At 50.4% G+C, this 15,840-nt stretch overlaps 1 protein-coding gene across 1 annotated transcript in view; it reads left to right on the forward strand.

The window, feature by feature from the left end:
- Positions 1-15,840, forward strand: part of WHRN (whirlin) — a 54,990-nt gene that overhangs the window by 27,171 nt on the left and 11,979 nt on the right. Inside the window, exons 3-7 of the mRNA XM_058818375.1 lie at positions 484-609; positions 8,866-9,068; positions 10,305-10,341; positions 12,397-12,609; positions 13,514-13,720. Of these exons, the coding sequence (XP_058674358.1) occupies positions 484-609; positions 8,866-9,068; positions 10,305-10,341; positions 12,397-12,609; positions 13,514-13,720 (786 nt within the window). The remainder of the gene's footprint in view (positions 1-483; positions 610-8,865; positions 9,069-10,304; positions 10,342-12,396; positions 12,610-13,513; positions 13,721-15,840) is intronic.

Genomic DNA, 15,840 nt, shown 5'->3' on the forward strand with positions numbered 1-15,840 from the left:
TTTTCACTCTTTGGCCAATCAGGGCCAAGCTGTGTCAGGACTCTGGAGACAGTCACGAGTTTGGGTTGTTGGGGTCTTCAGGGTCCTTGTGATGATCATGAGGCAAATGAAGGGAACTTTGGGCTGTCTCTTACAACCTCTAAGAGGAGAGAGTGGAAAACTGCTGTGAAGCAGCTGATTTGCTGGCCTTTAATAACTACTTTTTATTGTCTTTATCTGCTATAGCCTCTGTTCTAGGTAGCCATTCCAACACATCACACCTCCCTGGGTTGGGGGGGGGAAGAGTTTCCATTAAAGATCGTGGCTGACAATCCACCCCACGTGCTGCCCCTGATGTAGCTGAACCTCTCAGCCCCCAGAGCTTTTCTTCCTGTTTCCCAGTGCCTCCTCAGTCCCACAGGAGCTGCTGTCCAGCCCAGCTCTGTGGCTGTGTCCCACCCCTGCTTTGGACACCACATCAATGTCTGTCCCTGTTCCCTGCAGGTGAACCTGGTCCTGAACGAAGGGAAATCCCTGGGCCTCATGATCCGAGGAGGGGCAGAATATTCCCTGGGCATCTACATCACAGGTGTGGACAAGGGCTCCGAGGCAGAGAGCACTGGCTTGAAGGTGAGAGTGATCCCAGAGGGGGTGGCAGGTGACCAGGAACGTGTCCAGGTGAGGTTGGGATGTCTCCAGAAAGGGAGACCCCACCTCATCCCTGGGCAGCTGTTCCAGGGCTCTGCCACACTCAGGGAAAGAATTCCTTCCTCATGTTGATGTGGAACTTGTTGTGTTTTAATTTATTGCTCCTCATCCTGTCACTGAAAAGCTGTCACAGACAAATTTTTATGAAAAATCCTTTCCTTAAGAATTTTTCCTCCTGAGAAGCTGAAAGGCCTCAGGAACAAAATGTAAACATTGATTATCTGCTGCTGTGGAATGCAACAGGTGCATCTGGGATTGGTCTCATGTGGTTGTTTCTAATTAATGGCCAATCACAGTCAGCTGGCTCGGACAGAGAGCCGAGCCACAAACCTTTGTTATCATTCTTTCCTATTCTATAGAAAGCTAGCCTTCAGATGAAACCTTTTCTTCTATTCTTTTAGTATAATTTTAATGTAATATATATCATAAAATAATAAATCAGCCTTCTGAAACATGGAGTCAGATCCTCATCTCTTCCCTCAACATAAGACCCCCGTGAACACGGTCACAAAAAGACTCTGGCAGCATCCTCTGACACCCCTTGGAGGTGTTTATATGGATTGGTGGGGTCCCCTCTCACTCCTCTCTTCTCCCACAGGCTCCTCATCAGAAAGTCCCTCTCACCTGATGCCTTCAGATTTTACCCTTTATATTTTTCACACCCTGTCCTGCATTAGTGCATAACTCTAAACTCCATATAAGGTGTTAATTAATTGTCTCCACATTTTGCTCAGACACAATTCCTCCAGGCCTGAAGCTCAAGGACGCCTCACTGCCTCAGGCCCCAAAAATACAAATAAAAGTGTTTTCCTTGGTGGTTTTTCTGTTCCCTGGGTTTGCTGTACAGGGAAAATCTCTGCTTTTATTCCTTTTGCATAAAGGAATGCAAAAGGAATAAAATTATTCCCCTGGCAGTGAGCTCAGCAGAGGAGATGTCACAGGGACAGTCCCAAGAGCAGAATTCCTGTCTGAATCCCTCCATGCCTGCTTGTAACACCACCAAATAACCACACTCAGCACCCAGAGCAGTTCCAGTTCCCTGCCCTGTCCCCCAGGTCCTGCCCCTGCTGTTTGCACACCTGAGCCTCTGCTGGTTGATTCTGGAGATCCCCTCTCACTGCTCTGCTCTCCAGGCAGTGATTTGTGTGTCCAGCAGGCTCATGCTGTGCTGGATGCCAGCCTTGGTGTGATTTCAGATGCTCACAGCTGCTTCCCCCCCTGATTTGTGTATGCTACAGGCTGTAAATTCAGTGCTGCCTGGGGGTTTGGAGGTAAAAAAGGCTTTTTATGTCCTGCTGTTAGACATGGTGGGGTATAGATTGCTGCTTCAGGTGGTGGTGGAAGGGCTGTGATGCCACAAGGAAGCAAGAACTGGTGGATAAATGTGATTTCCAGGTAATTTGTTGCTCTCTGAAATGGAAATATTGTGGGATTGCTCAATGTGGGCTCAACACAGCCTGGCTGGGTGGATGGGAAGGTTCCTGCTGGCTTCCCAGGAGTGGATCCTTCTGTGGGCTTTGCTGTTTTCACTGAGTTGGTTACCAGAATTGAGCTGATTCTGAGGTGATGTTTAGATGAGAGAAAAGGCAGAAATCCTTCCCTGGCAGGGTGGGCAGGCCCTGGATCCCTGGCAGTGCCCAAGGCCAGGCTGTATGGGTGTTGGAACATCCTGGCACAGTGGAAGGTGTCCCTGCCATGGCAGGAATGGCACTGGATGGGCTTTAAGCTCCCTTTTAACCCAAACCAATCTGTAATGTTGTCAAACATTTCATTTTTACCTCCTTGTATCTATTGCACCAAATCAGAATTTCAGACTCTTTAAATAATAACAAAAATAAATAATTAATGTTTTACACTCCCCTTAAATTTTGATGGAAGGACAAACAAAAACTACTGAAAGTCAGACAAAACTAAGGAAGTTTCTCTGAGGCCCAGAAACTTTTCCCAGCTCCAGGAACAAGGACCAAGACCCTGAGATGAGGGTCCCAGAGGAGCTGGTGCTGGTTCAGGTGCTGCTGTCCTGCTCCCTCAGCAGGCAGAACTGCAGCCAAAAACAGGCTGGAGCTCTGCAGTCAGTCAATAACTCAATATTCATGGGCTTGCCCTTGGCCTTCTTGATGTTTATTCATTCATGAAACTTCTGGCAGTGTGTTCTTGGGGCATGGCTGAGAATCTGCTGCCTCCAAGGAAGTTCTGAGAGTGGAGAAGTGGGGGTTAGAGGAGGAGGAGGGTGAGTCAGCCTTGTTTGCTTTCAGCCTCTGTCCTTCCTGCCTCCTTCCTGCTGTCCCCAGAGGTGCTGGCACGAGCTGAGCTCCTGATGCTGTTCCTGGCCCTGCTGGCCCTCATTTCTTCCTTGCTCATTTTTCCTGCTGCTGTGTTTTGTCAGGATTGGGGTTCTTTTTTGCCCTTAAGCCATTTTTGTTTGCTCTCCTTGACCTTTAGATCAGAAATAGCAGATTCCAGGGAGCTTGCTCTGAGCAAACAACTCAGTATTGAGTTCCCAGAACGAGGGCTGGGGGGAAAATCATGATCCATATTTATCCAGATATGAGAGGAGAGGGAAAGGGAGACTCTAAATAGGAAGAGCTGAATGATTTTACCTCAGCACTGGCTGTCATAGAACAAAGAGTAATTTAGGCTGAGGATATTCAAGATCATCGTGTCCAGCCATTGCTCCAGCACTGCAAGGCCAGCATTGCCCCATGTTCCACATCCACATGGCTTTTAAATCTTTTAAGGGATGGGGACTTTGGAGTCCTTTCAACCCTTTTGGTGAAGATTTTTTCTGAAATATCAAAGCTGAGCCCCCCTGGCCCAGCCTGAGTCCATTCCCTCTGCTCCTGTCCCTGTTCCCCAGCTGTCCCCTCCTGTCAGGAGCTGTGCAGAGCCACAAGGGCCCCCCTGAGCCTCCTTTGCTCCAGGCTGAGCCCCTGCCCAGCTCCCTCAGCCCCTCCTGGGGCTCCAGACCCTTCCCCTGCTCCGTTCCCTTCCCTGGACACATTTGGTGTCATCTGCAAATTCCCCTGAGCCCCTCATCCCAAAGCCACCCCTTGAAAGCTGCAGTGATCTTTGAGGTCTGCACACAGACAAATGTCCTAGAAAAAGAGAAGATGGAATAAAAACCTCGTGGCTTGTCAGAGTTTGGGCATGAGCTACAAAATGACAAAATCACTCAGGAGGTTGTGGTTGTGGTACCCAAGATGTGACATTTCTCCTGGTCTTTCCAGTGGTGTCACCTTGATGGGGACAGAAATCTCCTCTCCTGTGAGGCCACCAAAAACCTCCCCCAATCAGTGCCACACTATTGGAAAAGCAAGCAATCCCCCTGGCAGGGAGGAGCGATGCATCTGACTCCATGGATATCAAAAGGCTAATTAATCACTTTATTTTACTATATTATTCTATACTTTATTACACTACATCTAAACTGGAGCTGCACAAGCACCCAGCTCCGCCAAATGTTGTGACTGTCTGCTGACAGTCCTGACACACACACGTGGATGCAATTGGTCACCTCAGGTAAACAATCTCCAGAATGCATTCCACGTGAGCTCAACAAGAGGAGCAGCAATTGAGATAAGAACTGTTTTATCTTTCTCTGAGATTCCTCACTACGATTCCCAGAAAATACCCTTGGAGGTTGTGCCTTGCTTTTCTCTGGGAAGAAAAGCCACACACAAGCACTGTCACCCCAGAGAGCCCCTTCCCTCCCTGGGCTCTCACATCCCCTCTTTGGGCTGCAGTGTTTGGGGAAAGGAGCCATTTTCAGCCAGCCATGGCCTCCCATTCCCTGTCCTGTGTTGGATTTGCTGGGAATGTCCCAACAAAGGCAGGAACGATGCATCTGACTCCATGTTCTCACAAGGCTAATCTATTACTTTATAATACGATATTATATTAAAGAATGCTATACTATACTAAAGAATACAGGAAGGATACTTACTGAAAGCTAAAAAGATAACAATGAAAACTCCTGACTCTCTCCAGAGCCCTGACACAGCTTGGCCCTGATTGGCCAAAGAGTGAAAACAACTCCCAGCAGAATGCAATGGAACAATCACCTGTGGGTAAACAATCTCCAAACACATTCCACATGAGCACAACACAGGAGAAGCAAATGAGATAAGAATTGTTTTCCTTTTCTCTGAGGCTCCCCAGCTTCCCAGGAGAGAAACCCTGGGTGAAGGGATTTTTCCAGAGAATGTGAATGCCACAGTCCTGCTCCCAGGTTTGTCCTGGACCCTTCCCATATGGATCATCTGCCCTGAGCTATTTCCCTCCTGGAGAAGCTGAGCACTCCCTTATTTACTGGGAGCCTTCACTTGGTCGATTCCAAATTGATCTATACATTTTCCTGCCCGTATCTTTAATTTCTTAAGGGCTTTTGGTAATTATTTGTGCTGCAGAGAGGCTCCTTCTACTTTAGTGCTATCTCCAGTGTCATTTAGCCTCTCTGCTGGCACTTCAGTGGCATTAAACAGGACTGGTGCCAGTGCCAACCCATTTGGCATCAACCCCTTGGCCCTGTTATTCCCAGCTCAGTTTGGTGTCTTTTAACCTTAACTCACATTTAAAATCTCTTGCCTATTTTTCTGTCTGTGTGATTGAATTTCTCCCAGAGCAAATTCTGATTATTTTAATCAGAAAGTGACTTTTTCAGAGCAATTTCTGATTATTTTAAAGAGAATTTTTCAGAGCAAATTCTGATTATTTTAAAGAGAATTTTTCAGAGCAAACTCTGATTATTTTAAAGGGAATTTTTCTGAGCAAATTCTGATTATTTCTGCTGCTCAGAACCCTTGTCTGAAGCCCATCATGTTTCTCTTGACTGCACCTCCCCTTCCCCACTGTCTCCAGAAGGAGAAGGAGCCAGGGCTGTCATCAAGGTGTAATTTCCAAACTCTCTTTTTCTCATGGTCTGTCACCTTTTGCGTGTCGTGTTCAGCCCCTGCATTTCAGGCTTCAATTTTCCCTGGGAAATGAGAGTAATCCACATTTTCAGAGGTGTTCAAGCATTCAGCACATCCTGGGTATCCACCCACCATTAGCTGAGCACAACTGAAAAGTAGTTCCTGAAATATCCAGGGCAATAATTTTCCTCTGTTTTATTATAACTTTTTTTGTGTGTGTGTCCTATTATTATTTCTTTTATTCTGTGCCAGTTTGGAGCTGTGAATACAGCAAATCATTTCTCAGGGTCATCTTTTGTTTTAGTCGATGGTTCATTTGCTTCTCTGCACATTTTTTGTTACTTTCCTATTTTCCTTGACTTTGGGGGGAAAATATAATTATCTATGTTAATTAGCAAAAAATCCAGGGCCCCTCTGGTCTCCCTGATGCTACAAGAGCGTGCCAGACTCCTCTTGGTTCACTCTTAAAAGGAGAAATTAAAGATTATTAAACCCGTGTAACTGTCCTGAACCAAAAAAACAATGAAAATTTAATCTCTGCTATGGAAAACCATTAAAGATTCATAATTGCAATAAAACTGCCTAATCAAATTTGGATTTTTATTGTTTTGGTGCTGCAGTGAACTCTGTGCTCCTTGTTTGAGCAGCAAAATCCACTCCAGGGGACTCCTGATGGATCAGAAAGGCCTGGGAGATATTTGTGCATCTGAGTTGGAGGTTTCTCTTGGCATTTCAGCCCCTGGCATAATTCCCAGTTACTGAGAATTTCAGATTTCTGTGCTGACAGGCACTGACCCCCAGGAGAACACTGCATTTAACCTAAGGCCATGGAGGAGCTTCCAAAAATGGAATGATAGAACTGGGATTGTGGGTGAGGAGTTTGAACAGAAGTTTGTGATATCGCAGGGTAGAAAACTCAAGAGTTTAAGGGTTTAGAATATAGTAATATATAGAAAGCAAGATGGAGATTTTAGGGCCAAGGCTGATCCTTCTTCTTCACCTTCTTCTTCACATTCTCCTTCTCCTCCTTCTCTTCCACCTTCTTCTCCATGGGTTTGGGTGGTTTTGTGTAATTGGATTAAAAAGTCCATATTGCAGGCCACGAGTGGGTGGTTGGTTATTGGGTTAAAAGTAAAAATAATTTAGGTGTCATCTCTTAATTGGATAGTTTATCCTTAAAAGGCCTTGTAGAGAGAGAGAGATGGTTCCATTTTTAGTGTGTTAGAGTGAAGTGCTGTAGAACTCATGGTTTGCGAGACTGTAACAGAGATAAGAGCTAATAAACATCAGAGTCTGAACAAGAAATATCATCTTGTGGTTTAATCCTGACCCTGGCAGAAAAGAAGCAAAGAATCCATAGGCAGCCAGCAATTTTCTGACAGTGGATTTAAAGCTGACAGAGCTCAAAGGGAACCCGAGGTATTTGTGGAGCCCCATGGTTGGGGTCATTTGTGTCATTTACCTTCCCCTGGATCCCTCCCTTCACACTCCTGGGATGTTTTAGGTCACTTCCAACACAAACCATTGAACTTTATGGTGAAGAATGAGGCAAATCCACGCAGGGTCCTTGGATGGAGCTGAACATGGAGCTGAGCTCTGCTGCATCTGGACTCAATGATCCTAAAGGCCTTTTTCAACCCAAATGACTCCATGATGCTCCTTCTCCTTTTTCCTCCCAGCACCACTCTGAGCATCCTCCCTGAGCCTCCTGAAGGGCAAACAGGAGCCCTTCCCTGGCTTCTCATTATTGCCAGCCTTATTTTGTACAGCTCCATCCAGCCCCCCACATGATCTCCTCTCTAAATTTAACAGGCCTAATCTCTTCCATCTGTCCTTTCACAGGCACCTTCATCTGCCACTGAGCATTTGTTTCACTTCTCTGCAACTTTTCTCTCCCTGTGTCTCCTTGGTGGCCAGGCAAGGAGAAAATCCCTGCTGTGTTTTGGTAGAGCTGAGCTGAGGCCTGTGGTTAAGCAAAGATAGGAAAGGGCAGTTTCAAAAATGTGGTTTATCAGGAATAGGGTGAATTGTGATACAGAAGTGAGGAGGAGCAGCCCTGGATGCTCTGGGAGCACAGAGGAAGAGGACCTGGGAGGAAGGGTGAAACACCAGATGGGTGCTGTGTCTCAAAAAAGGCCAGGCTGTCAGGGAAGCTCCTGGTTCCAGCAAAGGCCTTGCCCACAAAATGAAATCTCTTAGGGGAGGAAACAGCAGAGGAGAGATGGAATGCAGCTGTGCCAGATGTGCAGTTTGTGATGGAGGCTGTGGTGAGCCCCTCCCTGCTGCATGCAGAGATCTGAGGGCTGGAGCCTCCACAGATGGTTCCTGACATCCCAGAGCAGCAGCAGGGACTGGGCTGGAGGCCTTGATGTTCTTTGGGGTTGGTCTGGATGGTGGAGGAGACTGGGCAGATCAGTCTGAGCTGGGATCCTCAACAGGCCCCTCCAGCCTCACTGGCTGCCAGCTTGAGGGATGATCTGTGGTATTTTCAGGGTCCCCTGGACAAAGGGAGGAAATGATGAATCTGACTCCATGTTCTTAGAAGGCTAATTTGTTATTTTATGTTCTATATTATATTAAAGAATGCTATACTAAAACTATACTAAAGAATGGAGGAAGGATACAGACAGAAGGCTTAACAAGATACTAATGAAAAACTCGTGACTGTCTCCAGAGTCCTGACACAGCTTGGCCCTGATTGGCCAAAGAGTGAAAACAACTCCCAGCAGAATGCAATGGAACAATCACCTGTGGGTAAACAATCTCCAAACACATTGCACATGAGCACAACACAGGAGAAGCAAATGAGATAAGAATTGTTTTCCTTTTCTCTGAGGCTCCCCAGCTTCCCAGGAGGAAAACCCTGGGTGAAGGGATTTTTTCAGAGAATGTGAACTCCTTCCAGAGTCCTGACACAGCCTGACCATGATTGGTCATTAAGTTAAAACCATTCACATGTTGGATAAACAATTTCCAACCGCATTCCAAAGCAGCAATACACAGGAGAAGCAAATGAGATAAGAATTGTTTTCCTTTTTCTCTGAGGCTTCTAAACTTCCCAGGAGAGAAATCCTGGGCAAAGAGGATTTTTCAGAAAATATGACAGTGACAATGATCTCCATCCAGCAGCATTGTCCCTGGTCCCCCCAACTGCTGCATCCCACTTTGCAGCTGGCTTAGACTGGGCAGCACCTCCCTGCCGGGACAGGTTATTCCCAACAGGAGAGCTCCAAGGACACACCAGGCTCAGTCCATCCTAACTCCACAGGTGGGAGACCAGATCCTGGAGGTGAATGGCCGGAGCTTCCTGAGCATCCCCCATGACGAGGCCGTGAAGCTGCTCAAGTCCTCGCGGCACCTGATGATGACGGTGAAAGACATCGGGCGCCTGCCCCACGCCCGCACCACCGTGGATGAGACCCGCTGGATCAGCAGCTCCCAGCTCGGGGAGACCCTGCTCAGCTCTGCAGGGTAAGGGCCTGGGGGGCTGGTTTGGTTTGAACAGCCAGGTGTCTGCTAAGGAGGGCAGGAACATCCCCTGAAATGGAAAATGCAAACCCCCTCCCTCTGAATTATTATAATTTTGAAATTAAGGGGCTCTCAGGCAGAGATATGGGAATAGGAATAACAGTTCTTTACTAGGAAAATTAAAAATACAAATGCAATAGTACAAAACCACTACTGCCAGAGTCAGACTGTGCCCTGTCCCCTGTGTGTCAGGGCGGTGTCCCAGCCCCATCCCAGGGGGGCTCAGCCCTCCTGCAGTGCCAGCTGTGGCTCTGCTGCAGCAGGGATCCTGCACAAGGGGGGAGTTTTCCTCTGCAGCTCCAGGGCTGCTGCAGATGGGCCTGGGCTCCCTCTGGCCATGCAGGGCAGCAGAAAGCTGCTCCTCTGGCAATGCAGGGGGCAGAGGCTGCTGTGCTGTGCCAGGCTCAGATTGGATCCAGGCAGGAATGCTTGGCTCCTGCCCTGGGCGCAGCATCTCCCCATGGGATGCTGGCATTGGATCAGCCCTGCAGGGACACTCAGTGGCCATGGACAGCAGAGATCTCCTGGAGGGAGGGTTGGCTGTGGGAGAGATAAAGAAACAACTGCCCCATGGACAGCAGAGAGCTGCCCCAGCTCTGACAGATGGGGATAGAACACACAGCCCCATTTCCAACCCAAGATGGGCTGTTTGGAGGAGGTCTGTCAGCTCAGAGCCCCTGGGAGGATGGGGACCCCCAGCCTGTCCATGGAACTCCCCATTCTAGGGTCTGGCTCCTGCATCAAGGAAGCATCTCTGGCCTGTAGGGTGGAGCAGGTGTGGACAATGTTGTGCTGTCTGATGTCACCATTGAGTCAGGAACAGGAATGTAGGCGACACAACTCTATGCATTTTCAGAAGGCATAAAAGCTCCTTTATTACAAAACTTCACATTTTTATAGGCAACATCATTCACCCAGAACCTGACTGGTTCTATTAACACCTGTCACCCCATTTGTTAATTAGCAGCAGCACCATCTTTCCATAAACATCACGTAGAACATGTTCCACATGTTCACAAACACCATCTGCAGAGACTTAACATAAGAATTGTTTCAGTTCTTTTTCTCTGAGCTTCTCACAGCTTTTCCCAGAACAATGCCTGGGAAAGTTATCTGTTTCACTCTCTGACCAACTTGTGACAGGCACTCAGGGCTAACTGATCTTCTCCCTCCTCACAGGGCAGTGGGTGACCATGCCATGGACGTGGCAGCCAGGGTAAGACATTCCTGATCCTTGTGAAATTATCACTGATAATTTTCCATGGGAGGGAGGGACCCATGCTCCTGGTTACAGCAGGGATGCTGGTTTGGGATTTTAATGGGCTTTTCTCCTCCCCATGCTGTGTGTTCTGCAGTGTGACAGTGGTGTCCCTTCTCCTGTGCCACTTTAAGCACACCTGGTGCCCTCCAGCCTTCATGGGCAAGGGGCAATGATCACCCATGGACAAGGACCATGGGGACCCCTCCACCCTGCAGAGGTGACCATGACTGGCCTCATGGTGGCTGTCTGTGTGTCCTGGGAGCTGCAAGGGTCTGTCCCAGCCAAGGCAGAGCTGAGCCAGTGTTAGGTTTCTGTGTTGCTGTTTAGGTGGCCTGGAAAGGCCCAGGGATGGCCTTGGAGAGCCGACGCTTCAAAGAACGAGGAGAGACTTCTGATCTTGTCTCGGTCTCGGTGTTTATTAATTGTTTATCTAAAAGATTTTCTTTCAGCCCGACAGAGGTCTGCACAGCAAGTCAGCCATGGGCACACTCCCGAAGCCCCCGGGCGGTCACTTATCTTTATACCCTAAGTTACGTGTACAATATTTATCATTTTACTCCAATACCTTCTACTCTTATTAACCGGTGCACTTTTAGTAATGACCAATCCCAAAGTGCCACCACCACCACAGAAGATGGAGGCCAAGAAGAAGAAGAAGAAGAACAGGACACGCCCCAATTCCTCCATCTTACTTCTTTAGACCCCCCTGTACCAAAATCCTAAATCCTGTGTTTTACACTCTAACTAACTTATCCCTTCACCATTCACCCAGTGAATTCCTCCTATCCTCATACAGGTCTCATCTCCTGTGTAGGATCAAAATCCTGCCACCAGACACTTCTGGCAACATTCCAGGATTCCCGAGCCCCCCAAGGGTGGTCTCGGCCTCTCTGCACCTCCGTCCTGAGGTGCTGAGATCCCACAAGCCAGCCCTCCCCAGCTCACCCCGTGCTGTGCCTGCAGCTCTGTGCCAGCATCTCCTCCTTGCAAAGCACGTCGCTTTTAAATGGAAATTAAGCAGGAAGGTTTCACAGGTGGCTCTCACTGATAACAGCTTTACACTCTTTGCTGGCAAAACATGTTCCCCAGCCTCAACTCCTCTCTGTCTCTGGGATAGTCAGGGTCTGGTCTGGTTCCATATCCCTGTGCCAGCTCTGTCTGGGAGGAAACACTAAGGACCTCCCTTCAGAAATCCCTCTCAAAGGGAAAAACTCTTTTATCTGCAGCCAGGCTTGTCTCTCGCTGGGAGTTCTTTGGTTGCCAGTGGCTCTTTCTTCACTAGGGTCTGCCTCAAGCTGGCAGTGGGGGCAAATGTGCCTTTTCCACAGGATGGGGAGCTGGCCTGTCTCCTGTGGCCCCAGTTCCCCCAGTTCTGGCAGGGAGGAACAGGAGCACAGCCTGGGATTAAATCACTGCCTGCTGGGGGACAGGATCTGCACTTGCTGAAAAGGGATGGGAAACTCAACTGGTGCTGCATGGACTGAGGGAATCAGAGAAGCACAGAATATCCTGAGCTGGGAGGGACCCCCAGGATCCCCCAGCCCAGCCCCTGTCCCTGCACAGCCCCCCCGCAGCCCCACCCTGGGCACCCCTGGCAGCGCTGCCCAAAGGCTCCTGGAGCTCTGGCAGCCTCGGGGCCGTGCCCATTCCCTGGGCAGCCTGGGCAGTGCCAGCACCCTCTGGGGGCAGAGCCTTGCCCTGAGCTCCTGCCCTGGTTCAGCTCCAGCCATTCCCTGTCCCAGAGAGCAAAGCTCAGCTCCTCTGATCTTGGCTCTGGACTTACCCGAACAAGAGGTGACACTGAAAGGCTAATGGGGGGTACCTGGGGGTACCTTCCTGCTGTCATTCCCAAAATTCTCCTTGCAGTCTGACTCCCAGCTCCTGTGCAGGCAGTGCTGGCAGGGAGGGCTGGTGGCAGAGCCCAAAGCAGGCACCCTCCTTGGCCCAGCTGGCTCAGCAGAGCTCTGCCTTCCTTCCCCCTGCCCCAAGGCTGTCCCCTGTGCCCTGCAGCCCGTGTTCTACCGGGGGCTGGCCGGCTCGCAGGTGACCCTGAGCACCATGGTGAACCAGAGCCGCGTGATGCTGGAGGAGCAGGCCCGGCACCTCCTCAACGAACAGGAGAGAGCCACCATGGGCTACTACCTGGATGAGTACAAGGAGGGCAACATCTCCGTGGATGCTCTGGTCATGGCCCTCTTCGAGCTGCTCAACACACACGCCAAGGTGAGCCTGCATCCCCACAGGGCAGGGACAGCTGCTGGGGGCTGCTGGGCTGAGCAGAGTCACTGTCACTGTCACAATGCTGTGGGCATTGTCACCGTGTGGGCCCTTTGCCTCCAGGGTGATCTGCTCAGGGAGAGGGGGAGGGAATGGGAGAGAAATCCACATTATTGTGTGTGATAGTGTTCACAGGGGTCTGAGGATGAGGGAAGAGATGAGGATTTGACTCTATGTTTCAGAAGGCTTGATTTATTATTTTATTATATATATTACATTAAAAGTATACTATAAAGAATAGAAGAAAGGTTTTCATCAGAAGGCTAGCTAGGAACAGAAAAAGAAAAAATGATAACAAAGGTTTGTGGCTCGGCCAGAGAGTCTGAGCCAGCTGACTGTGATTGGCCATTAATTAGAAACAACCAACATAGGCCAATCACAGAGGCACCTGTTGCATTCCACAGCAGCAGATAATCAATGTTTACATTTTGTTCCTGAGGCTTCTCAGCTTCTCAGGTGGAAAAATCCTAAGGAAAGGATTTTTCATAAAATGTGTCTGTGACAATCGTGGAACGAGCACAGAATTCCACCCTGGTCTGGGTTGGAAGGGACTGTAAAAATCACCTTGTTCCACACCTGCCATGAGCAGGAACACCTTCCACTACCTCAGGGTGCTCCAAGCCCTGGCCTTGGGCGCTGCCAGGGATCCAGGGGCAGCCACAGCTGCTCTGAGCACCCTGTGGGGATGCAGGCTGGTGTTCAGTGGCAGAGGAGCTTCTGGTATCATTTATGACCAAACCTCCTCCATCACCTGCCATTGCCACTGCTGACCATGGTGGGAGGGAGGCCCCCAGCTCCCCAGGAATGTGACTGTGCCCCAACCTGGCTGTGGCTTTGTGTGCCTGGCCAGTTCTCGCTGCTCTCCGAGGTGAGGGGGGTGATCTCCCCACAAGACCTGGACCGCTTCGACAACCTGGTGCTCAAGAGGGAGATCGAGTCCATGAAGGCCCGGCAGCCCGCGGGGCCCAGCCCCGACTCCTACTCCATGATGTCCTACAGCGACACCGTCTCGTCCTCCAGCAGCCACTTCACTGCCACCACCGTCAGCTCGGCCAGGGTAGGTCCCTCCTGCTTGATCCCTTCCTTGCAGCCCCTCCCCCTGGCAGTGCTACAGCAAGCTGCTCTCCCCGGGCTGTGTGGTACCTGAAACAAGAATGTGTCTGGTGGCTGTACTGTCCGCTTAGGAGATAATGTTTGGGTTTTTCATGGAAAGGCATAGAGTATGATTTGGATTATCCTACATTTCATGGAGTGTCTGATGGGGCAGAGAGTGCTGCAAGGCCATTTCACCCCTCCGGGGGCCCTGTCCAGCTTCCCTCATGGGTTCCCAAGGCTGTTGCTTTTCTGTGCACTCTGGGTGGTTTGTGGGTGATGCCATGAGGTGCTGAGTGTCTCTGTGCCCCTGACACTGAGGTGCTGCTGTGCCCTGCTCAAGGGCTGCATGTCCCTTTGATGCCTTGTGCAGCTGGCCTAGAACAGAGGCTGGGCAGAGCTAAAGAATAAAGCAGGGATTTATTCAAAGGCCTCCATGGATACACCTTGGGCAGCACCAGAGCCCAGCCAGGGCTGCACCCAAGATGAACCAAAATGGTCCCAAAATGCACAACCAGGCACGGGGTCTGTCCCTGGGATCAGTTCTGCTCCATTTGCACCTTGCAGTTCATTGTCCCATTCCAGCTTTAGCCCAGGCAGTCCCACCCTGCTTGTGTTTCTCTCTCCAGCCCACGGTGTTTGTGCTCTTGGGGCTGAGATTTGGATCATTTGTCCTTGGTGCCCAGCTGGAGCAGGAATTGTTTTGTCTCCCTGCTCTGTGCACAGAGCTCACCATGCCCTGATGTGAACCCAGACCCACACACTAAAGCAGCACAGAATGTGAAAAAATAGAAAAGCTCAAACCTGAGGCATCTCCTTCATCCCAGTGTGGGACAGAGCCTGCCTTGCTCCCAGAAATCCACTGGAGCTGTGTCCCCACAGAAATCCCATCCCAGCTGTTCAGCAGCTCCTAAATCACCCCTAAGGATGCTGGCTGCCTGTTCCCCATCCCAGTGGGAGCCTCAGTGGCCAGGCAGCTGCATCCCATTGCCACCCACTCTCAGCACTCAGCAGCAGCAGCACTCCCACGTTTCTGCCAGGCCCCTGTCGCACGCACTGTCTAATTAAGTTACTGTAATCACCTCAGACTGTGCAGGCACACAGCCCCCAAATTAATTTCCTCGCCATAAAATGCCTTTCATCATAAATGCATTAGTAACCTTGGAAATTAAACCCTTCATGGAAAGAAGGGGGAACAATGGGCTCTGTGCTCAGCGAGGAAAGCAGCCCACGATGCTGAGATGGGGCTGGGGAGGGTCCACCCAGCACAGCCCATGGGGGAGAGGGGAGGGGGCTTTCCTGGGGTCTGCCTGCCTGTGAGAGACCTCAGAGAGTGTCAGAGCATCAGAGCTGTGCTTTTGTCCTGTTAAATCCACAAGTGCCCACAGGAAAGCCACCTGCTCAGGTCAGGAGGGATTTCAGTGAGATCCTTTCTGGATCTGCATAAACAAAGTGAGTTTTGCTCTGCTCTCCAAGGAGCTGCTGGGAAAATTTTTCTGAGGGCTGGCACAGGTCTGCCAGGGTTGTGTGCTGAGTGTAACACCCTGTTCTAATGCTGTGCCCATGCCTGGGGCTGTGCCATGTGCTCCAGGTGTGCCTGGTGCCCCGCAATATGTGCCAGACGTGCCTGCCTGGGCCAGTGTGTGTGACCAGTGACCCAGCCCCACCTGGCACACGAGCCCTGAGCTCAGGGAGGGACACCAGTGGGGCACCACTGCTCTAAGAGCTTCCTTCCAGAGCACATGTCCCCTGTGTCCTCTCTGGCCATGTGGCAGCTGTCCCCAGGGGTGGGAGAGCACACCCTGCTCCAGGAATGGAGATGATCCATCCAGGGGGATGGGAATGCTGCCACTGAGCATGGTCTGTGCCCACTCTTGCTGGAACAGCTGCCAAGCAAAGAGCACCAGCTTGTGGTGGATGGGTGCTTGGACAGCAGGAGAGATGTGGGCAGGGCTCCCAAATGATCCCTCAGCTCCTGCTGCCGTTCCCTCCCCAGCACCCCTGGGAGCAGGAGCTCCCTCCAGCCCTCCCAACCCTCCCTGGCTGCAGCTGGGGCTGGGTTCTGGGTGAGCGTTCTGGGGTTGA

This window comes from Ammospiza caudacuta, chromosome 21 (genome assembly GCF_027887145.1).
Source record: "Ammospiza caudacuta isolate bAmmCau1 chromosome 21, bAmmCau1.pri, whole genome shotgun sequence".
NCBI classification, from domain to species: Eukaryota; Metazoa; Chordata; class Aves; order Passeriformes; family Passerellidae; genus Ammospiza; species Ammospiza caudacuta.